Source organism: Anolis sagrei, chromosome 3 (genome assembly GCF_037176765.1).
Source record: "Anolis sagrei isolate rAnoSag1 chromosome 3, rAnoSag1.mat, whole genome shotgun sequence".
NCBI classification, from domain to species: Eukaryota; Metazoa; Chordata; class Lepidosauria; order Squamata; family Dactyloidae; genus Anolis; species Anolis sagrei.
The window spans coordinates 167,336,361-167,360,855 of NC_090023.1; the positions used below are offsets into that span (position 1 = coordinate 167,336,361).

Consider the following 24,495-nt stretch of genomic DNA (forward strand, 5'->3'; position numbering starts at 1 on the left):
CAGTTAAAATAGCTAAGAGGAGTGTAGCTGAAATTCTGTTATATCCAGAACAGCTAAGAGGGGAGTAGGTGATGTTCTGTTAGGGCACCTTTTTATATGCAAGCATCCATATGGCAACATGTTTTGCCAAATTTCGTTACTATGGATGTATTGTTGTTGTGTTCGGACACTGAATGATTGTCTTTTCTGTTTGGAATACACTCTGAGTCCCTCTGGGGAGACAGGGTGGAATATAAATAAAGATTATTATTATTATTATTGACACAAATGCACAGCAAATGAAATCTATATGCTGGATTTTGTATCACAAAATCACAAGTCGAACACTTCCCAAGCATCTAGGTCTGTATGATGTATTTTCGAATGATGCATGCAGATCCAAGTAAGGTGGCCTTTTGCAGTTGACAGATCATGATTTTGTCAATGTTTATTGTTTCCAAATGCTTGCTGAGATATTTTGGCACGGCACCCAGTGCACCAATGACCACTGGGACCACCTGTACTACAATAATAACAATAATAACAATAATAATAATAATAATAATAGTTATTATTTTGTTCGGTGTCAACTTACTCGGTAAATTTATGTCACCTGTTTCCATAACATTAATACTGAAGGAGAATAATAAAAAAAACACAAAAGTAATAAACTTGTGATCTTAACACTAAAATTAAACAAATAACCATAAAACGTATTAACCAGAATGGGGAAAATCAGCACCCACCAGATTAAAACCAATATTATCCCCGCAATGACTTCAATGCCAAAAACTAGTCCAAATAAAAAAACAGAGACAGCCCAACCTCCAACTAAGGAAAAGGGTGTGTAAAGTTCAATTGCACAAGGCTGAATTATAGTATTCCGTGTCACAAGATGTAGTTATAGATACCAGCTAAGATGGCTTCAAAAGATACTAGATAAATCAATGGAGGACAGCACTAATTTGTCTCTACCAGTTATTGATGAGTACAAGATGGAGGCTGCAAGTGAATTCCCACCCACTTGATAGGCTTCTCATACAGAAGAAAAAGAGAGAATGGTCTGCTTTCTAAGAATCTTAAGAGTTGGAAGAAGATAGTTGTTCAAATAACCTGGGACCAAGTCTTTTAGGGCTTTGTATATTAGTAACTGTATTTTGAATTGTGTGATGAAACAGTATACAATGATGTGACAGGACAAAAGAGTCATGTGTTTCCTGTCACTGGCCAGGTTGGCCCAAGATTTTTGACCATTATAATATTTAAAAATAAATATGTACAAAAGCAGCTTCACCCAGGGTGTAGTATGCCCACACGGGATGGAACAATGGCATATGCCATTGTTGCTTAAGGTATCACATTTCCAGGAATTGGGAAATTTTGCACATTTGTGTTAACTGTGCAAACATTCCTGATGCACCACCAATACTATGCATCAAAGTTAGGTGAGGATGCAGGGAGGACACCCAATCTGCAGTCCAGACTTTCCAAGGGGAATACAGTGCCACTCAATACAGGCAAAATATCCCTATTCCCTGTACTCTATTATTTATTTATTTATTTATTTGCTGCATTTGTTGACCGCCATTCTCAGCCCTAGGGCGACTCATGGCGGTGTACAACATATAAAAGACAATTTACAATAAGCAATAACCAAAAAAAAGTCAACATATCACTAAACACAATCATATAGTTACACTAAATAATCCGCTCCGTCTCATCGTAGAATCATAACCAAACTCGTAATCCATGTTCCGTTCCAGTTGTCATTACCAATTTATGTAGCGCTCAGTTAAATGCCTTCTCAAATAGCCATGTCTTTAGGCTCTTACGGAAAGACAAAAGGGAGGGCGCCTGTCTGATGTCAACAGGGAGGGTGTTCCACAGCCGGGGGGCCACCACCGAGAAGGCCCTCTCTCTCGTCCCCGCCAGACGTGCCTGTGCAGCAGGTGGGATCGAGAGCAGGGCCTCCCCAGACGATCTCAAGGCCCTCGTGGGCTCATAGGCCGAGATGCGGTCCGAAAGGTACCTCTGGTCTTGAATGAATTAGCTTCAATTTGTTTTCCTTTTGCCACTCAATTATTGACATTGGGTGGCTGATTTAGAACCTCACATTGAGACAGAAAGAGACAAATACTTAATATTGAGACAAATACTTAATATTGAGACAAATACTTAAGATGAAAAAAAATCAGGATTCAAAGTTTTTAGACAAATTTTTCACACTTCAACTGTCCAGCAAGTCTTCTACTTCAAGGACAGTTGCATTGGCTTTTATTTTTGGACTCACTGATCTGTTTCCCAAGCAAAAATCTAATTCACCAGATTTAAACAGCAAGTAATTTGCTATCTAATCAGGGCAACAAGCTGGAACACTGTGATTAGTGACACTGCAATTTGCACAGGCATTACACAATCACTATGGGTGTTGCTTACCCACCTGGCCCTAACACATCCAGACACATCAACATTTGCAATCTAAACGAGCTGCTTGCAGAAACATTAAGACATCTCTACCAGCAAGAGAGAAACCTGGAACCTGCTACGCATAGGAAGAATTCTCAAAAATACTATTGAAACGCACCCACATGTCAGAAACATGAAATATGTGTATTTCCACAAGCTTTAGTTATCAAACAATTTGAAAATGGAACATATGGACACCTCTTACTCAAGAGAAGAAAATGATTTCTGTATTGACATTAAAGCATTACTGCAGCAACTGAAGAGTTACGATTTCATAACTGATCATAGGTTAGTACATTATGAGATGTTTTCTCATTGCTGGAAGATGAAACGTCACAGCCATTTACCATATATGCAGATTTTTCTTATAGCAACATGACATGAGAATGTGGAGATTGCAGACTTGTTGGCTTCCAGTGGCTCTTAACTCCTCTCTATTAGGACTCGTGGAAGAAGGAATAATATACACTAGCAAGCATTAAGAGGTTTCAAAACTCTCAAAAATGGCGTAAAGGCACCAGAACCTTACTAGGACAACCCTGGATAGCATTTGAATGGGAGATCAGCAATGAATACCAGGTGCTATAGGCTATGTTTCAGTGGAAGGAATCATTTTTGAGTATCCCTATATCCTATGAAATTTATGAAGGACTTGAAAGCACATATACAAGCACATTCTCCCCAGTGCAGAAAGGGTCTAAGAGTATTTTGGATATTTTGGGGGATATTAGAATACCTGGATTTGCATAAATGTACACAGTGAGATATTTTGGAGAAGGGACTGAAGTCAAAACAAGAAATTAATTTATGTTTGATCTACATCTTCCTTGAAGGTAATTTTGCACATAATATTTTAAATAAAACATGAAACAATATTTGTGCAAATTCCACTGAACCATCCAAAAGCAAAGGTGACCAAAAACCTCAGCCACTTAAGGTGGACAGTTTGGGATTTTGGATTTCCACATTTTTTTTTGTCATGTCAGGAGTGACTTGAGAAACTGCAAGTCGCTTCTGGTGTGAGAGAATTGGCCGTCTGCAAGTACGTTGCCCAGGGGACGCCCAGATGATTTGATGTTTTTATCATCCTTTGTGGGAGGCTTCTCTCATGTCTCCGCATGAGGAGCTGGAGCTGATAGAGGGAACTCATCCGCCTCTCCCCGGATTCGAACCTGTGACCTGTTGGTCTTCAGTCCTGCCAGCACAGGGGTTTAACCCACTGCGCCACCGGGAGCTCTGATTTCCACATAAAGGATGCTCAATTTGTATATGAATCCTTCTACAGTGCCATATAAGCCAGATTATCAAAGCAGATAATCCACATTATCTGCTTTGAACTGGATTATATGAGGCCCATCTACACTGCCAGGTAAAAACCAGATTATCAACTTTGAACTCGATTATATGGCAGTATAGACTCAGATAATCCAGTTCAAAGCAGATAATGTGGATTGTCTGATTTCATAATCTGGATTATATGGCAGTGCAGAAGGGGCATCAAATAAAGTTCAAAGCAGATATTGTGGGATTTTCTGGGTTATATGACTGTGTGGAAGGGTCCTGAGAGAGGAGCAGAGCTTGGAATAGAGTTGTTAATTCAGTGTAACAATGTGATTCAGATCAAGGAGAGCATGCCACTAGGAACTTCCAGCTGTCACAATTTTCCTGTAAAACCAAAAATAGGGGACTAGCTTTAGTGTAAGAGGGAAGGAAAAATACATTATATTCCAGAAGCAAACAGAGGAAGCTTCCATATGATTAATGTCTACGAGTGCATCTGCACCAGGGGCAGCTCAACCCAATACGCAAAGTAAGCATTTGCAGTATAGTTGATTTTGCCCAGGGGCGCTCCTGAGGCACTCTTGGGGGAAAATAGACCTTGACATATGCGAGTTGTAGTTATTGGGATGTATAGTTCACCTACAATCAAAGAGCATTCTGAACTCCACCAACAATGGAATTGAACCAAATATGGCACACAGAACTCCCACGACAAACAAAAAATATATATCAGTGATTGGTTGGTTGGGTGGGTGGGTGGGGGGGCAAAATACTGTTTGCTTACAGTTGAAAATTACCTAGGGCCGCCTCTGATCTTCACTGTACAGTTAATTAAGTTTGGCACCTCTTTGATTGCAAGGGCGCAGTGGAATGGAATGGTAGGATTTGTCCTCTGGTGAGGAACCAGCACTCTTTCATAAAGAAGGCTAAAGACCTTTGTAAAACTGCAACTCCCAGGATTACATAGCACTGAGCAATCGGTGCCAAACTGCATTAATCCTGCAGTGTGGATGCTCTCTTTGTGGGACAACGGTCAAGGGGGGGATCCTACCCAGAAGCATATTTCAAAGCACTGCAAGGTCAGCTGATCCACTTGTCGTTTGCTCTGTCCCGATTTTTCCACATTCAGACCTTCCCTTTCTTCCCTACGCCCATTTTGCCACCCAAGCTTCAGGTCTGAATTCCTTCTGAGCATGGCGAAAGCGCAAACCGTTTGCATATTGGGTGGGCGGCGTATCTGAGGATCCAAGGCCATCTACTGGGAAGAATTCCGCCCCCTCTCCAAGGAACAAATCAACCAAACGCCTAAACGGTGGGGATCGGTAAGGAAAGACGGCCGTTTCCCCTCTTCCCCTGCCACTCCCAAGGAAACCGGCTTTCCTCTCCCGTTTTCTAAAAAAGCCTCCCAGGACAAGAAAGAAAACTCTTGCAAGGAAAGTATGGCGACGCTTTGGTGCCTTCGCAGACTGGCTCCCAGTGCATTGCCCGAAAGGCAGCCAGGACAGCAAAGCGATAAGGAATCAGATCCTGCCTTTCTGAAAGCTCCTTCGGGGCCGGGGCTTGAGTCCACCCGCCAGCCGCCACCCTATAGCCGTGGATATATGGGGAAGGGGACAGACCACGCCTGCGCATAACCTCCGCCGCTCCTTACATACCCATCTTCGCTTCGCCGTCCAAGAGCGCGACGCATGCGCTTTGGCTCCGCTCGGCTCGATTGCAGGCGGCGAAGGAACGAGGCCGGGCGGCGGCGGGCCAATCGGAGAGCGGCTGGGCGTGGCCTCCGCCTATTGTGAGGTTGGAGGTGCGAGGAGGAGGCGGAGCGTCACAGTCGTCGGTGAGGCGGCTCAGGGGCCGCGGCGGCCGCGGAGGGAGAGAGGAGAGGGCGACGACGGCACGCCCGCCGCAAGACCTGCAATATGGTGTCGTCTATTATTTCCCGAGCCGTTGTGTAAGTAGAAAGAGGGCGGGTAGACTTGGACGAGATTGAAAGCAAGTCGCCTTTACTCCCCTCATGATCGCTCTCCGCTTCTTTCCTCCACAGTGTGAGAGAGTGAGGGGAGGAGGCACTGCGCATGCGTGTGGGGAGGAAGGGTTCTGTCTCTGTCCTGGGACACCTTTTACCTTCTGTTCCCGGGAGGGAGGTGTACATAACGAGGTGCCACTGCGCATGCGCACTGAAATGGTTGCGGCTCTAGGCTACCTTTTCACGGAGCAGGGGGTTTGCTTTCCCTTGTCTTTCTTACATTATTATATCCAGAGGGTGAAAGACACCCAGGGATTCCCTTCTTTGTATTTATTTATTTTATTCCTGTTTATTTATTTATGTGACTTGTATGCCGCTTTTTTTCCCAAAGCTGGCTCCCAAAACAAGCCTTTCCTTTTGTAGGTGATACTCTCCCTGATATAGGAAGGTTGTGAGTGGCAGACCTCATGAATTTCGCAGGGTTTCCTTTGGGTGCCTCTACGTTGTAGACTTAATTTGACAGCATTTTAACTGCCTTGGCTCAGTGCTATGGAATTATGGAGTTATAGTTTGGCAGTCTTTGGCAGGAAAATTTAAAGACCTTATTAAACTAATGATCCCATAGCATGGAACTGTGGCAGTTTACAGTGGTGTCAAACTGCCTTAGTTCTACTAAGGCAAGGAGTACTCAGAGATGGGCATTTCTAGTTCCGTCCTCTGGGATGATCTCCCATCCAAGTACACCCATCCCTCTGTATCCACAGAATCTGAATCCACAGATTCAATCATCCACAGCTTGGCATTTAAAAGCTAACCTTGGTTTTGCTATCATATAAGAAACACCGTTTTACTACACCATTATATCTAATGAGACTTGAATATTCATAGGCACTGATAACCACTGTGGTTCCTGGAACCAAACCCTGGCAGATAACCTACTAACAAGACTGTCTCTGCTCAGGTGGCATCTGGTGCCTTTTGGAGATGTTATTGCCAGCACAGCTGCTGCTCTCTGCCAAAGGCCCTCTTGTTGTTGTTGTTCATTCGTTCAGTCGTCTCCAACTCTTCGTGACCTCATGGACCAGCCCACGCCAGAGCTCCCTGTCGGCCGTCACCACCCCCAGCTCCCCCAGTCCAGTCACTTCAAGGATGCCATCCATCCATCTTGCCCTTGGTCAGCCCCTCTTCCTTTTACCTTCCACTTTCCCCAGCATAATTGTCTTCTCTAGGCTTTGCTGTCTCCTCATGATGTGGCCAAAGAAGTTCAACTTTGTCTCAATTATCCTTCCCTCCAGTGAGCAGTCGGGCTTTATTTCCTGGAGGATGGACTGGTTGGATCTTCTCGCAGTCCAAGGCACTCTCAGAACTTTCCTCCAACAACACAGTTCAAAAGCGTCTATCTTCTTTCGCTCAGCCTTCCCTAAGGTCCAGCTCTCACATCCGTAGGTTACTACAGGGCCTTTATTGGTGAACTCTGGATGTTTATAGACCTCATTGCCACATAGGAAGATGTGGCATAGCTGGCAGTTTTTAACTTCTCAGATGAGAAGTGCTGGACTCCCAACAGCTGACTCAAATGTCCTCCGGCTGGGGAGCTTCCCGTCCCTCACTTTGAAAGCATGTTATGGTTAGGAATTAGTCAGGTCACTTAGTGATGACTGTGAGTTCCACTTAGTGATGACTGTGAGGCTCAAGGGCATGGATGTGGGCGCTATTGTACTCAGTACATTATTTCAAAATTTTAGTGTACTTGAAAATGTTGAAAAATAAAGTTTGGTGATTGGAGTTGAGTAGCACTTGGGAGAACCTGCTTTTCCCCACGGAGCTGTTGAATTTACTGAGTGACCTTGAGTTGGTCTGCTTTTGACTGTTGCATCTCATGGGATTGTTATGAGGATAAAGTGCGGGGGGCAGAGCACCATGTATGCTATATTGAGCTTGTTGGAGGTGAGATTGGATACAAATAGCACCAATAACTACCTTTGCAGCTGCGATGGCCTCTGACACAGAAAAGAATAGACACCTTAATCCCTGCACCCACTCCTTTCCGTACGTTTCATATTTTATTTAGATTGTAAGCCTGTGGGCAGAGAACTGTTGAACTAATGATGTATCAGCCGACTGGAGGCATTTTTGACTGAAGGATGGGGTATAAGTGTGCCAAATAAGTAAATAAGTTACTTATTAAGTTTATAAGTTACTTATTACGTTTATTATTCAACATTCATTTTTTCCCATTATGGTCATCTTTTATTTAACTAGGGGGGAGGAAATACTTCTGGAAAATTAGAGTGATTTTGCCATGTTGCAAAGTGTAGGAAAAAGGTATAAAGGCAGCCCCCAAGTTACAAACAAGATAGGCTCTGTAGGTTTGTTCTTAAATTGACTTTGTATGTAAGTCAGAACAGGTATATTTCTAAATGTAACTCCAGGCAAATATATAGATTAACTTTGGATAGCATAGGGGAGGGTTTCCCCTTGGATAGCATAGCGAAGGGCTAACCCTGTGGTGTTTATTTTGCTGTCCATGCCCCATGTTCAGAAGATTTCACCTCACTTTTTGTCCTCGTGTCAATTGGATTTTGAAAAAATTGGCTTGTTATGGAAACAAGGATTGATGATAAAGTTTCATTTACACCCCTTTGCCCCATGATACCTCTTTCAAATTCACTTTCAGAAGTGAATTTCCCTTCCGAGGGGTCGATTTCTTTCACTTCCTGTTGTCTCATCCCTGTTCCTAACTATGAGACATTTGTATGTTGGATATTTGTCACTCAAGGACTGCCTGCATACATCTTAAATGTTATCACAAGTGTCATTGTGAAATATATTCTTAAATGGAAAGTGAAATGAAAAACTAAAAGGCAGAGACTGATCCATACTCTTTCAATGTTGGTACTAGAACATAGCAACTTTTAAAGGGCAAAGGCCATGAACAAGGCTATCAAATATAAGTGATACATACCGTATATACTCAAGTATAAGTCAACCCAAATATAAGCCGAGGCTCCTTATTTTACCACAAAGAGCTGGGAAAACTTATCAACTCAACTATAAGCCTAGGGTGGGAAATGCAGCAGCTACTGATAAATTTCAAAATAAAAAATAGATACCAATAAAATTACATTAATTGAAACATTGGTAGTTTAAATGTTTTTGAATATTTACTGTATTTCAAAGAAAAACAGTAAACTAGCTCTGTAAGTGGAAAAGTAGGGTCAACAAAAACAGTATGGTTAAAAGAAGAAAGATTTATACGATCTGTTTGAATTTTTCTCTCATTTTCCTTCTTGTTCCCTTTTTTTCTTTTTTCTTTTTAAATCAGGCCTCCCTAATTGTACCCCCCCCCCTTTTCCCTCTTTCTTTCATCTTTCCTACTTTCTATCAATACAATTGTTCCCCCACTTTACTTGGAATTTTGAACATTTTCTTCTTCTTTTACTTTTTACCCTTACTACTTTAAATAAAATAAAAATTTATACAACCCCCCCCCCCCCAAACAATATGACATCAACAATAACTTTATAGGGGACTTCCAATAGAGTGGTACAGCGGCAGGATGGATGTTTTGAGGTCTCTCAAAGCGCCAGCCCTAGATTGACCGGGAGAGCGGTTAGCTCCCTCTTTCCTGGTAGATCGAGGCCAGGAAAGACAGCCAAGCCCAAAGGGGGTTGAACCGATGGTCTAGGAGCTGCCGAGACCTCCGTTGGGTGAGCAGGTCAACACAGGGCGAAACAGGAGATCAACCGACCTCTTGAATAATTGCCAGCCTTGCACACTTCAGTAAATAAGAATCAAGCAACCACGTTGCATCTGCAGTGGAACAAAAGTAAGTTAAAGGAAAAAAATCAACTTCAAAGTAAATGGAGTTATTTGCATTAAAATAATTGAATGTAGGATAAATGTTAAGGATCTTTGGTCAAAAGAAAAAGAAAGGATCTCCCAAAAGATAAAGTAATAGGCTTTTCAGAAAGAACATCTCCATGGGACAGAATAATGGTAACAGAAAAGAAGCTAGTTGCAAAAATAGGTATTACTAGACTGTAGCTCAGAGACAGAACAAGTTAAAGTATTACAAAATGGGCGAAAAACATAGGAAAGCTAATAAAGATGGAAGAATGGGAGAAGATTTGGACCTAGAAACTACAATACACATACTCATGTGATATGAAGGAGAACTGCTTTAAAATGATGTACCAATGGCACATCACGTCACAATAATTGGCTAAATACTATAAACATATGTGTAATTAATGTTGGGATTGCAAGGTACATGAAGGGACATTTTACCACATGTGGTGGTTTTGTGGAACGGCAAAAGCATATTGGAAAGAAATAAGTCAGAGAATTCTTAATACAAAGATTAAACTCAAACCAGAATATTTTTTTACTGGGAATGACAGACATAGAATGGGATATAAACAAGGATAAACTATTTACGCATATGGTGGCAGCCAGAATAGTATATGCCAGAACATGGAGAACAAATGAAAAACCCTCAATAGACCAGTGGCTAACAAAGGTTATGGAAAGAATGAATATGGATAAACTGCCCGAACTGATAACAAAATATCAAGATAAAACCAAGAAAATAACAGACTGGGCTTTATTTAAAGATTGCATAAAAAAAATAAAGGGAATATTATAATTTAACTTAAAGATAAATTATCCCTAATCTCAGGGCAACAAAGAGGAGGAGCATAGCTAGGACATTGAACTTTAAGGAATTCAGTAACCAGGATGAAGTTGAATAGAAGTACATAATTTACCCCTGATCTTCCCTATTTCCTATTTTCCGATCTTCCGTTTTTTATCATTATATATTTTTCTTTTGTGTTCCCCCCCCCCTTGTTGCCCCTATACCATACCTACCCCATATATCTTTTATTGTTTGATGGAAAATATTGCCTTAATAAACATTATTATAAAAACAATAACATAATAATAAACAACTTCATTTGTATCCCGCCCTGTCTCCCCATGGGGACTCAGGCCAGCTTCTGACATAGTAACAGGTAAACATTCAATGCCTATATAAACAGTGCAGAGTTCGATACAGATCTATAATTATATATACTAACTAGCTGTCCCCTGCCACGCGTTGCTGTGGCCCAGTCTGGTGATCTGGAAAATAAAGTAACGAGAAAGTGTTGGTTTGTAATATATGTAATTCCTTTATGTAAACAGTATTTCTTGTTGTTTCTTTGTCAGTGTTGATGTGGAGAGTGTCTGGTTTGCCTACTCTGGAATATGCAACATATCATAGTCCTTCTTTAAGGGTCTCTTTCAAATCTATGATAGTATATCTGTGTGTGTGAGAGAGAATCATATCTATATCTATATTTATGACTGGATGGCTCTTTGTCAGGAGGGCTCTGATTACATTTTTTTGCCCTGGTGAAGAGATTTGGACTGGATGGCCTTAAATATTTTCTGTTGGTCATGGGGGTTCTGTGTGGGAAGTTTGCCCCATTTCTGTCATTTGTGGGTTTCAGAATGCTCTTTAATTGTAGTGAACTACAAATCCCAAATGCCAAGGTCTATTTCCTCCAAACTCCATCTGTGTTCATATTTGGGCATATGGAATGTTTGTGTCAAGTTTGGTCCAGATCCATCATTGTTTGAGTCCACAGTGCTCTCTGGATGTGGGTGAACTACAATTCCCAAACTCAAGGTCAATGTCCACCAAACCCTTCCAGTTTTTTCTGTTGGTCATGGGAGCCCTGTGTGCTAAGTTTGGCCCAATTCCATCATTGGTGGAGTTCAGAATGCTCTTTGATTGTAGGTAAACTATAAATCCCAGCAACGACAATTCCCAAATGGCAAAATCATTTTTTTTGAGTGGAGGACATACATTGGACTGTTAGGTGTATTGTGTCCAAATTTGGTGTCAATTCCCCCAGAAATGAGTTCTGATGGTATCACAAACGAACATTAAATTTTTATTTATATAGATTTCACATACGCATTTCCCCCTGAAACATTTGCAAATCCTTTTACTCTATATGTGCATTTATCTCCTGCAATATTTGCAAGCCCTATATATCTATGTTTAAATCTATCTAGACCCATGATGGCCAACCTATGACACGCGTGTCAGTACTGACACACGTAGCCATTTCTACTGACACGCACCTGCTGGATATTATTTATTTATTTTATGCCATTTTAAAAAATAGATAGGAAAGAAAGTAACTTATTCCATAGAGAGAAACCCAGGCTGCAGTAAGCCTCCATATAATCAATTCTGCGCATGCATGGAAAGGGGCCTCTTCCCTACTGCTCGCAAAAGCAGGCCGAAGCCCTGCCCACTCTTCATTCAAGTAAAAGCCCTGGGCGGGAAAGGCCATGCCTCTTCCCTGTATCTCCGTTCCCATTGGCCTCCTGGAAAGAAGGCTCCGCCCATTTCAAACGTTCCTGGGTCCACCTCTTCAGCCGCGCGCAGTTCCTTTCTTCTTGGTTACATGAGTTTTCTCTTTTTGCAAAGGAAATAAACCAACTGCAAAATAATATTGGTTTATTTAATTATTAAGTAAATGAATATTATTTTGCATTGTTTCCTAAATATTAAGGAGTTACATATTTAAATTAAATTAAATGATAAATAATATTACTTTTCTATATTAAATATTTCAGAATGTCTTAAATGAAATGGTAGATTGAATTTTTATTTGACATTTAATTTAATGCATTTTAATTTAATGCATTTTTAATATTTTTAATATATGCCTTAAATATATTTGTGCTTTAAATGAAATGGTAAATTAAATATCAAAATATTATTTTGCAATGTTACTTTATTATTGCATTATTATTATTAGAAATACGTTAAATAGCATATTAAATGCTAGAAATACATTTACATTAAATTAAAAATAAATAATACTTTTTAAAATTATATTTTTATTAAACACTCCAAAAAGGATATTATTTACATAAAGAGAGGTAGAACAACATGATAAGAGAGAAAGTGGGAATTACAATTTTATATTTTTGTTATTTAAACTAAATATTGCAAAATTATGGGTTTTTTTCTTCAAGTGACACACCACCTGAATTATGCTCAGTTTTTTGGCAAATTTTGACACACCGCGCTCAAAAGGTTGCCCATCACTGATCTAGACACATCTCTCTCTCTATATGTGTGTGTGTCTGTGCGCACGCATTTCCTCCTATTATATTTGCAAGCTCTATTTATATTCATATATACTGTTTCTATCTAGACCAGAGATCCTCAAACCTTTTAAATAGAGAGCCAGTCACAGTCCCTCAAACTGTTGGAGGGCTGGATTATCATTTGGAAAAAAAACCATGAATGAATTCCTATGCACACTGTACATATCTTATTTCTAGTGCAAAAATCACTTAAAACAATACAATACAACAATTAAAATGAAGAACAATTTTAACAGATATAAACATATTTGTATTTCAACGGAAAGTGTGGGCCTGTTTTTGGCTGATGAGATAGGGTTGTTGTTGCTGCTGCTGCTGCATGCTTTCAAGTTGTTTCAGACTAAGGTTCACTCTGAGTGAGGGCCAGGTAAATTACCTTGGAGGGTTGTATCAGTCTCCCGGGCCTTAGTTTGAGGACCCCTGATCTAGACATCTCTCTATATATAGATAATTATATCTACCGTATATAGGATTTGCAAAGACTTGCAAACATGTGATGGGAAAATTCATATATATATATATATATATATATATATATATATACACAAACACACACACACACACACAGAGAGAGAGAGATACAGATATATAGGTACCTCTATATATTTATCAATATCTATATATAGGATTTGCAGAGACTTGCAAACATATGAGGGTAAAATTCATATATAAAATTAATGTAGGAGTGGATAGATAGATACAAATATATAGGTCCATAGGGATTGCAAAGTCTTGCAAGGGCTTCTCTTCCCCTCTTTTTCCTTTTCAAAACATTCCCTTCTTTCTTTTAAAATATGCACGCATGCATGGTAGACATGTTCCAAAGTAAAATCATACTGGAAAATGATAAAGGAGTTATGCAGAAAAACACTTAGAATAAAAATTCAACCAAAACCAGAATACTTCCTGTTGGGATTAACAGATTAAGAAATTGAACTTCATCAAAATGAAGATATTTTATTTATGTATCTTACCACCGCTGCTAGAATGGTACATGCAAAGAAATGGAAACAAAATGAATTGGCAACAAAAGAATGGTTAAATAAAATCAAGGAAATAAGAGACATAGATAAATTAACTTTTGCTTTGAAAGACTCATATGGAAGACCAATGAAAAAAACTGACTGGAAATTATTTGATGCATACCTGATGGAATTTAAAGAAGGAAAACAGGGAAACATAACAGAATTGAAAGAAGGGAGATAAAGATCAGTGAGCATCAGAGACAGGAATATATAATGTTGGAAACCGCTGAGAAGGAGATTTGGAAGTCAACAAAAAACCTCTCACCTACCTCCCCCCCCCCTTTCCTCCCCAGTTCCTATGACCTTTCCTACGTGTCCATTCCCTTCCCTACGACACTCACTACCCATGACCTGCCCATACCCCAACCTAACCCTTTTATCCATGTTTTACCTTATCCAACCCCAATTTTATGTTTATGTAAGTAGATATGCATTCAATAAAAATTTTCCAAAATAATAATAATACTAGATCTTGCAGATTTGCAAGAGTCTTTCTCTCTTTCTTCCCTTCCACCCATGCAACCTTTTTTTTCCCTTCCTGATTTGCAAGGGCTTCTCAAGCCCTTTCGCTTTTCAAAACATTCCCTCCTCCTCCCTCTCTTTCTAAAAAAATAAGATGGGCAACTCCAGCCTGGGAGGAGAAGCGGAGTGAGGGAGGTTTTGGAAAAGAAAGGGCTGAAAAACTCGGCTTATATTCGAGTATATATGGTATAAATTAGGATTAGTTGGTTCTATGTGTTTTTCAGAAGGGACTTAGCCTTTAACATTTTTTGAGCATGAGTGCACCATTTACCGTTGATGGACACATTAAACATTTTAAGTTCTGGTGATTTAAAAGAGTAAAGTGTGATTTGATGTCATATTGGCCATTGCTTGAAGGAAGTTGACGATGAGATAAGCAAGACATTATGACCATTTATGTCATGTGGTCAAGCAATTAAATATTCAACTGATTTCCTTAAAAGCAATAGGCATGTTTCAGATACTTCACATTCTGTAGTCATGAATTTGAAGTGGTAACTGTAGAACTGTACAAGACACAAAACAGTGGTCTTTTAATTTGAATCAGCTTCTATTAAAGGTAACAGCAGTTTCAGAAGTTTGACTTGAGTTGGTAGGCATTAATGAAATGTTAATGAAACACCTATATGACCTGGGATGCTCATACAGACAAGTTTTATGCATCAGCAAGAGATTGGATTACATGATCTTGAAGAACCTTTCTACTCTCTAAAATCAGTCTTTTAAAAATGTGCAAGCTGACAGAAGACCTACAAGTCCTTTTAAGCACAGATGTCAGAAGCCAGGGGTGTATAAACATGACAAATCACTTATCCAAGGGAAGTAACTGGTCATCTTAGCTAGCTAGCTGTATGGCTGATGTATTTGCTTCAATATTTGCAGAAGGGAAACAAAAAGTAAACGATGGATATGGGGTGTATTATTTTAGAATAACATATGCTATAAGGTTCAGTGTATTCAACTGAAACATTTCTAATATTTCTAGGAGATCATAGAATCATAGAATCAAAGAGTTGGAAGAGATCTCATGGGCCATCCAGTCCAACCCCCTGCCAAGAAGCAGGAATATTGCATTCAAATCACCCCTGACAAATGGCCATCCAGCCTCTGCTTAAAAGCTTCCAAAGAAGGAGCCTCCACCACACTCCGGGGCAGAGAGTTCCACTGCTGAACGGCTCTCACAGTCAGGAAGTTCTTCCTAATGTTCAGATGGAATCTCCTCTCTTGTAGATGACTTAACTGAGGTTGTTGTATGTCAGACATTTGAGATGACATGACTTATTTTGGGGGGAAATGATAATCCTAGTAGAAGGCAGTAGAAACTACAGGTGGATCAACTGAATCAAGAAGCCACAATCCTGAAGTTGCAAGACATGATCAGACGAATTAATGACTGGCACTGTTGGAGGTCTCTCACTGGTAGGATTACCATAAGTGAAAACTGGTTAACTTTTTGTGCATTACCTTTCATTTAATACTCCAATGAAATTTTAAGCCGTATCTGGTTGTAGACTGATAATCTAAGATATTTTAATAACATTAGCAGTGTTTGTGGCAAGACTTCTTACATTCAAACATACTGAAAGGAGTTTTTAAAAAGATGTTATAACCAGAAAATTCTATGAAGACAGCTTCTGTGATCTGCTGCCTTTCAAAGCCATCTTCTATGTGCTGTCAGGTTCAGCACTTACGATGTGCAGCTTTTGTGCAGGAGCTGTCTTCATAGACTGTCAGTGGCTTATGATACTGTGAACCACCTGAGAAAAATGTATAGTATCACAAAGGACTATCATCTCACCCGTCTCATAGGAAACCTGCTACAAAACAGGAGCTTTTTTGTTGAGTTCCAGGGCCATAGAAGCAGATGGCGGAAACAGAAGAACGGCCTGCCTCAGGGGAGCATGCTCGCTCCATCAGTGTTCAATATTTACACAAATGACCAGCCACTGTCAGAAGAGACAGAGAGTTTCATCTATGCTGATGATCGTGCCATTACCGCTCAAGCAGGGAGCTTTGAGATGGTTGAACAGAAGCTCTCTGAAGCTCTAGGTGCTCTTACTGCCTATTACAGGGAAAACCAACTGATCCCTAATCCATCTAAAACACAGACATGTGCCTTTCACCTTAAGAACAGACAAGCATCCCGAGCTCTGAGGATTACCTGGGAAGGAATCCCACTGGAGCATTGCAGCACACCCAAATACCTGGGAGTCACTCTGGACCGTGCTCTGACCTACAAGAAGCACTGCCTGAACATCAAGCAAAAAGTGGGCACGAGAAACGAAAGCTGACTGGCACAACCTGGGGATCACAACCAGACACAGTGAAGACATCTGCCCTTGCGCCATGCTACTTTGCTACTGAGTATGCATGCCCAGTGTGGAATACATCTCACCACACTAAAACAGTGGATGTGGCTCTTAATGAGACATGCCGCATTATCACAGGGTGTCTGCGCCCTACACCACTGGAGAAATTACACTGCTTAGCCGGTATTGCACCACCTGACATCCGCCGGGAAGTAGCAGCCAATAGTGAAAGGACCAAGACAGTGACATCTCCAGCTCATCCCTTGTTTGGGTATCAGCCAGCACGTCAGCGACTTAAATCAAGAAATAGTTTTCTTAGATCTACGGAGACACTCGCTGGAACACCTCAGCAAGCGAGAGTTCAAAAGTGGCAGGCTCAAACCCAGCACCTCAATCCGTGGGTGATACCAGATGAGAGACTCCCCCCTGGGCACACAGAAGACTGGGCGACTTGGAAGGCGCTGAACAGACTGCACTCTGGCATCACAAGATGCAGAGCCAATCTTAAGAAATGGGGCTACAAAGTTGAATCCACGACATGTGAGTGTAGAGAAGAGCAAACCACTGACCACCTGCTGCAATGCAACCTGAGCCCTGCTACATGCACAATGGAAGACCTTCTTGCGGCAACACCAGAGGCACTCCAAGTGGCCAGATACTGGTCAAAGGACATTTAATCAACTACCAAGTTTGCAAAATTTGTGGTTTTTTATCTGTTTGCTTGTTTTGTTCTGTTAGAAATTTAATACCATGGTCTGGGTGGGTGACACAATAAAAAAAAAACCACAGAAAATTGCAGTAGGAATCGCTATAGGAAACTGGATGAATGACAGTGGAGTTTGTTTTGGTTTTTAGTAGCTTTTGGAAAATTCAAAGCAGCTGACAAAAGAATAATTTCATCATACTGCAGAACAACAAACTACAGTATAAGGAAAGCAGACAACTGATTCTTGATAACACTGCAACTTCTCTCTCATCTAGTTAGCTTGTCTTTCCCCACTCTTTTAATGAGTGGACAACTCCCACGTATATTGTGCTCTGTTGATCCTGCAAGAGACCTTAGAAGTCTCCACACCCTGAAAGATTGTGAATTGATTTCTCCAAATGCTCTCACATGCCTCATGTTTTGGGCTACAAGAAGCTCGTGAGAAATAATTTCTGTAGCAGGAAACAAGTTCACTTTTGCTTGTTATTTTTAAAAGCTTCTCCTGGGTCTCAGATGTCCCTGGGGTGTTGCATTCTCCTCCAAGCCTCACCTTTCCACATTTTTTGCAGCATGTGTGGACAAGTCCTTTAGCTCTAGCTACTCTCCTACTCACCCCCACCCTTAGTATTTGCTAGCAGGTTATCCCTGCCATTGCTGCCAAATTTGTGGTGAGCTTTTCTTTGTGTGAAAGCAATGCATGGGACACATTGTCTTTGGCTTTTGAAATAATGTTGTACTCCAAAAAGCCTCCTGGAAATGCTCTCTCACTCTATATGCTTCTTAGCTCTGCTTTTCATGGAAGGGCATGGTTGTTGTATTAATTGAAGCTAATAAACTGATCACTTGCAATCTCAGCCCTTAAACCCTGTACCATATCAAAGAGAAATTTGAAGAGACATGAAAAGCTTTGCACAAGACATACAAACCAGAAACTATGCTGCCTGACAAGTCCCGCACATATTGTTGGCATTTCCTAATGGTAAGACCAGTTTGTCTGGGTAGTGTGTGTTTTGGGGAACCACTGCCTGAAGTTGCAGTGGAGAACTTAGTGAAATAATCAACAGGGAGTCAGAAGGATATTTCAGTGTTTTTAGTTTTAGCTGTGGTGTGGGTGGCCTTGGAGAACTGCAGGCAGGCTGGATTAAAGGCACGCCTATGTGTTCTGTATTTGAAATGGTGTAATGTTTAAAATAAACATTCCTTGGCAGCAAAGGGTATTTCCAGTATTAAAAAAACCACTCTTGTACATCCAACTTCTAAAATCCTGTTTAAAGAAGGAATGCTTTAGAATAGTTCTTAACATTATAATTAAAAAAACCTTTTAATGCTTCTATTTAATAAGGAATGAACTGCCAACATGTTTGCACAGCATGCATGTTGCAATGTAAAGACCTCAAACAAAGGCTGTATTCAAAAAGTATATAGATTAGAAATTTTTATAAGAATCCAGATTATTAATTCAAGATGGAAGAAGAATCTCTCACACGATTCCTTAAAAACCACCAAACAATTATCAATGTGTGAAAAAAGGCCTATCTGTTATTGCCAAGGAAAACTCTCACTGAACCATGAAAAATCTTTGAAGTTTGGTTGGTGAATCATGATAGGGGGTGGCAGTACATCATACGATTGACTTATAATTAATAGTTGGCTAGTTAGAGATGCATGCAAATACATAGCTGTGTCCATGAATATGTCTTGGAAGATGTGATTAATAGTGATAGAACAGTATGTATAGGTGTGATGCTTTCCTATAGTTGTATGCAGTGTAGTTTGTTGAGTTCAAGACTGTAGGGGAATTCTGCCCTACCCTGAAATACTGGAGCCATTATTATTATTATTATTATTATTATTATTTTGCTAGGGCTGCTTATTCAGTTCCAGCAAGCTAAGAAGCATTTTCTTGTCTGTGCCAACTAAACAGATTTCTCTGATGTATCTCAAAAAGGTTTTTTTTAAAAACTCGCCGAGCTCTGGTACATGTTGAACACACTTGGATTTTTTTCTTATGAAGCTGTAAAAGCTTTGAGGTCTTTGTACATAGCCCGAACAATATGTACTTTCATCAGGTTATGAATGAATAAAACTATTCATGAGTTTAATGATGTATACAATTGCATTTGTAATCCTTAATCAAAAGAATGTAATGGATAAACTTGTGACCATCTATTGACAGGAAAGCATTATGACTACTAGCAATGTTGAGTCTGCTTTGGTTGCTCTATGGAGTGTATTGTAGTCGTTCAAGCATTGGGCTATGACTTTGGAGACCAGGGATTAAATCCCTGCTTGGCTATGGAAATCCGCTGGGTCACCTTGAGTTACACACTGTCAGATTCAGAGGATGACAGGGACAATTCCACTAAGAAAAATTCATGATGGGCCCACTGTAAGTCAGATATTACTTGAAGATGCACAGTCGCAACAACTGATGTCAAATGAAAGATATATGTTTGCCTTTTTTGCTGCTTACACTGTTCTACAAATTTTCAGTTTTTCTCAGTTTCGGAAACGAAATGTGCTGTTTCTTAATAAATTTAACATGCTGAATTCAAATATAATAATTAAATGTGTTAATTGGCTCTAGTTTTTATGCAACAGCTATTTCCATTTTCTCCACAATAGGTAATTCTTTAATATTATGATAATGCACCTAACCTTACTGCATGTATATAAACCGTGAATATTTACTAAATTTGAGTCAAATTATATTGCCAATAGTTTATACATGAGAAATATTTATTTAATTAGTCTATTGTTTATGTTTGTGCAGCAAGAAACTATATTAGTAGGCCTAATGCAGTTGAAAAGTCTGAAAGTTTAAATGTCGCTTTAATTGTGACTTGAGTTTCTATCCTGTTTGCTTCTCTTCACTTTCTTTTTGTATTCAAGGAAAGGATTGTCTCTTCCAATGCTCCAGCAGTAGTCTGACAGCATTGACGGAGTCCATTTGCCTTGATATCTTTTTTCCATAGTGCTTTATTTACACACGTGCGAGGCATAACTACAGTAAAAAGAACCATGTAAAACGATGTTTAACGATACTGTCTCAGTCTTCAACTGACTGACCTTCACCATTCAAAAGTCTGGCCTTATATAGGGCTTTCCGGCTTTTGCACATGGCACTAATACTGCGTCATCAAACTTTCTAGAATATTCTAGAATCTTCCATAGTGTAAGTCGCAACATGCATTTTTTCAACCATACGTGATCACGTGATTGCTTATATCATACAAACTAGAGCCAATACACATTTTTAAATGTCATTTTCGTTTTCAGCACCCCAAAATCATAAAAGAACAGCTATTTTCAGGCCCGCAACTTTCTAGAATCTTCCATAGTGTAAGTCGCAACATTCATTTTTTCAACCATACGTGATCACGTGATTGCTTATATCATAAAAACTAGAGCCAATATACATTTTTAAATGTAATTTTTATTTTCAGCACCCTAAAATCATAAAGGAACAACTATTTTCAGGCCCGCAACTTTTTCTCAGTTGAACAGTGTTATCAGTCCCCCAAGTGATATTGAGCTTCAGAGTATGGATGTCCAAACTGAAGATGCAGATTTGTGGTGTTTCCGTTCCTACTAAAGTTTTATTTCAAAGAGATGATATATGGAATATTAGTGGTGTTGGGGTAGTGTTTGCAGAGGTGGTAGAATGATGCTCATTGCAAAGTTTCTAGCGAGGGATTCTCTGCAAGGTTTGATTCCACTTTCTTGCTGTTTATACTGTTCAGCAGAGTTTTCCAGATATATCAATCAATCAAACTTTATTTATACCCCACCGTCTCCCCATGGGGACTCAGAGCAGCTTACAACATAAAAGTCAACCGTTCAATGCCACAAAAAATGCACAATAAATTATAAAATACAGAGAAGTAGTATAAACATTAAATCATAACCAAAACATAATAAAAGGGCACGGGACAGAGACTGTGCTGGTCTCCATCACGGATCACCTTCGATGCCAGCTTGACCAGGGCGGGTCAGCGCTGCTCGTGCTATTGGATCTCACAGCAGCATTTGACACAGTCGACCACAATCTCTTGACCCACCGCCTTGCTGTTGCTGGAATCAGGGGGACAGCTTTAAACTGGCTGTCCTCCTTTCTTCACAACCGTGGACAGCGAGTGGAGAGGGGAGGCCTGGTCTCTGAGAGGTACCCTCTATCTTGTGGGGTTCCTCAGGGGGCCATTCTCTCCCCTCTGTTGTTTTAACATCTATATGCAACCACTTGCTCAGCTGGTTCGAGGTTTTGGGCTTGAGTGTTATCAGTATGCCGATGACACTCAGCTGGTGCTGAAGATGGAAGGCCGACCGGACTCTGTACGTGATTGTTTCCATCAGTGCCTCGAGGCCGTTACTGGATGGCTGCGTGCCAGCAGGTTGAGGGTGAATCCAGCAAAGACGGAGATCCTATGGCTGGGTGGACCGGGCAGTGGGGACATCCATCTGCCCACCCTGGATGGCGAGGCGTTACGCCCGTCATCATTGGTAAAGAGTCTGGGAGTCCTTTTGGACCCTCTGCTGACAATGGAGGCCCAGGTCTCCGCTGTGAGCAAAACCGCCTTCTTTCACCTGCGGCAGGCTAGACAGCTGGCCCCCTACCTGTCCAGGGACAACCTAGCTACGGTGATCCAGGCCACGGTCATCTCAAGGCTGGACTACTGTAACGCCCTCTACATTGGCCTCCCTCTGTTGGTGATCCGGAAGCTCAAGTTGGTACAAAACGCAGCTGCTCGGCTTCTTGCGGGAATTCCGATGAGATGCCACATAACACCAATCTTACTACAGCTGCATTGGTTACCAATTGAGCACCGGATCACTTTCAAAGTGATGGTACTCACCTTTAAGGCCTTGCATGGTCTAGGGCCAATGTATCTGAGGGATCGTCTCACCCCCTACCAACCCCAGAGATCCCTCCGCTCTGAGGACCAAGATCTATTGGAAGTCCCCAGTGTCAAGACCTTGCGTCTAACGGCAACCAGACGCAGAGCCTTCACAGCAGTGGCGCCATCAGTCTGGAATACTCTGCCACCTGAAGTTCGTGCCCTGCGGGACTTACCAGCTTTCCGCAGGGCATGTAAGACATACCTGTTCCGACAGGCTTTTAATGTTTGATACTGTTGTTTTTAAATTGTTTTAAATTGCTTTTAAACTTTGTTAGATTTTAGCTATTCTTGTAAGCCGCTCCGAGCCCCAGGGGAGTGGCGGCATATAAGTTTAAATAATAATAATAATAATAATAATAATAATATATGTCAAAAGCTGTTATTCTGCAGAAGAGATGCAAGAGAGCAATCCGGGAAACCAGCTTGAAAGCATCTGGATAAGAATCAAGGGAACTGGGACTCAAAAAGATCTTGTTGTAGACATCTACTACAGACCTCCAAGCCAGGAGGAAGAACTAGATGAAGTCTTCTGCCAACAGTTGACCAAACAGGCACAGAGAAGAGATGTAGTAGTCATGGATGATTTCAACTATCCCAATATTTGCTGGAAAACAAACTCGGCCAAGAGTACAAGGTCCAACAAATTCCTCGTTTGCCTTGCAGACAATTTCATGGTCCAGAAGATAGAAGAGGCAACAAGGGGGTTGGCTACTCTTGATCTCATCCTAACGAATGCGGAGGACCTGATCGACGCAGTTGAAGTGGTCGGATCCTTAGGGGCAAGTGACCATGTGCTCCTGCAATTTGAGGTACAAAGGAAGGCCGAAACTAAGACAAGTCAAACCCACATTTTGGACTTTAGGAGAGCCAATTTCCCAAAAATGAAGGAAACGCTGAGCAGCATTCCGTCGACACAGATATTAAAAGATAAGGGAGTTACGGATGGATGGGAATTTCTCAAGAGTGAAATACTCAAGGCACAATTGCAAACTGTGCCAACAAAGAGAAAAAATAGGGCAAGTGCAAAGAAGCCAGAATGGATGTCCAAAGAACTTCTAACTGTGCTAAAACACAAAAGAGACATGCACAAGAAGTGGAAAAAGGGAGAAATCACCAAAGAAGAATTCAAACAAATAGCCAACACCTGTAGGGAAAAGGTCCGCAAGGCTAAAGCACAAAACGAGCTCAGGCTTGCCAGGGACATTAAAACAATAAAAAGGGCTTTCTTTTCTTATGTCAGTAGAAAAAGGAAAAACAAGGAGGCGATAGGGCCTCTTCGAGGAGACAATGGGGCAATGCTGACAGGGGGTAGGGAAAAGGCAGAACTACTTAATGCCTTATTTGCCTCGGTCTTCTCACAAAAAGAAAGTCATCTTCAACCTCAGCAAGATGGAGTGGATGAGGGATTCGAGGACATCCAACCCCAAATTGGGAAACAAGTCGTCCAGGAATACCTGGCCGCTCTAAACGAGTTCAAGTCCCCAGGGCCAGATCAACTACACCCAAGAATACTGAAGGAACTAGTGGAAGTCATTTCGGAACCATTGGCAATCATCTTTGAGAGTACTTGGAGAACAGGAGAAGTTCCAACAGACTAGAGCCAATGTGGTCCCAGTCTTCAAGAAGGGAAAATAGGATGACCCAAACAATTACCGTCCAGTCAGCCTCACATCGATACCAGGCAAGATTCTGGAAAAGATTGTTAAGGAATTGGTCTGCAAACACTTAGAAACAAATGCGGTCATCGCTAATAGTCAACATGGATTTATCAAAAACAAGTCATGCCAGACTGATCTGATCTCTTTATTTGATAGAGTTACAAGCTGGGTAGATGCAGGGAATGCCGTGGATGTAGCATACCTGGATTTCAGTAAGGCCTTCAACAAGGTCCCCCATGACCTTCTGGCAAACAAACTAGTCCAATGTGGGCTAGGCAAAACTACGGTGCGGTGGATCTGTAATTGGTTAAATGGACGAACCCAAAGGGTGCTCACCAATGCTTCCTCTTCATCTTGGAAAGAAGTGACAAGTGGAGTACCTCAGGGTTCCGTCCTGGACCCGGTCCTGTTCAACATCTTTATTAATGACTTGGATGAGGGGCTAGAAGGCATGATCATCAAGTTTGCAGATGACACCAAATTGGGAGGGATAGCCAATACTCCAGAGGACA

The 24,495-nt window shown here is 40.9% G+C and overlaps 2 protein-coding genes across 2 annotated transcripts in view; one reads left to right on the forward strand and one right to left on the reverse strand.

Annotated features, from left to right (window-relative positions):
• The window catches only part of JMJD1C (jumonji domain containing 1C), a 214,613-nt gene extending 209,153 nt beyond the window's left edge, over nt 1–5,460 (reverse strand). Inside the window, exon 1 of the mRNA XM_060768929.2 lies at nt 5,382–5,460. The gene's annotated coding sequence lies outside the window, so the exon portion shown is untranslated. The remainder of the gene's footprint in view (nt 1–5,381) is intronic.
• Nucleotides 5,461–5,534: 74 nt separating this feature from the next.
• REEP3 (receptor accessory protein 3) overlaps nt 5,535–24,495 on the forward strand; it is an 86,506-nt gene continuing 67,545 nt past the window's right edge. Inside the window, exon 1 of the mRNA XM_060768931.2 lies at nt 5,535–5,674. Coding sequence (XP_060624914.1) covers nt 5,643–5,674 — 32 coding nt within the window. The 5' untranslated portion in view covers nt 5,535–5,642. The remainder of the gene's footprint in view (nt 5,675–24,495) is intronic.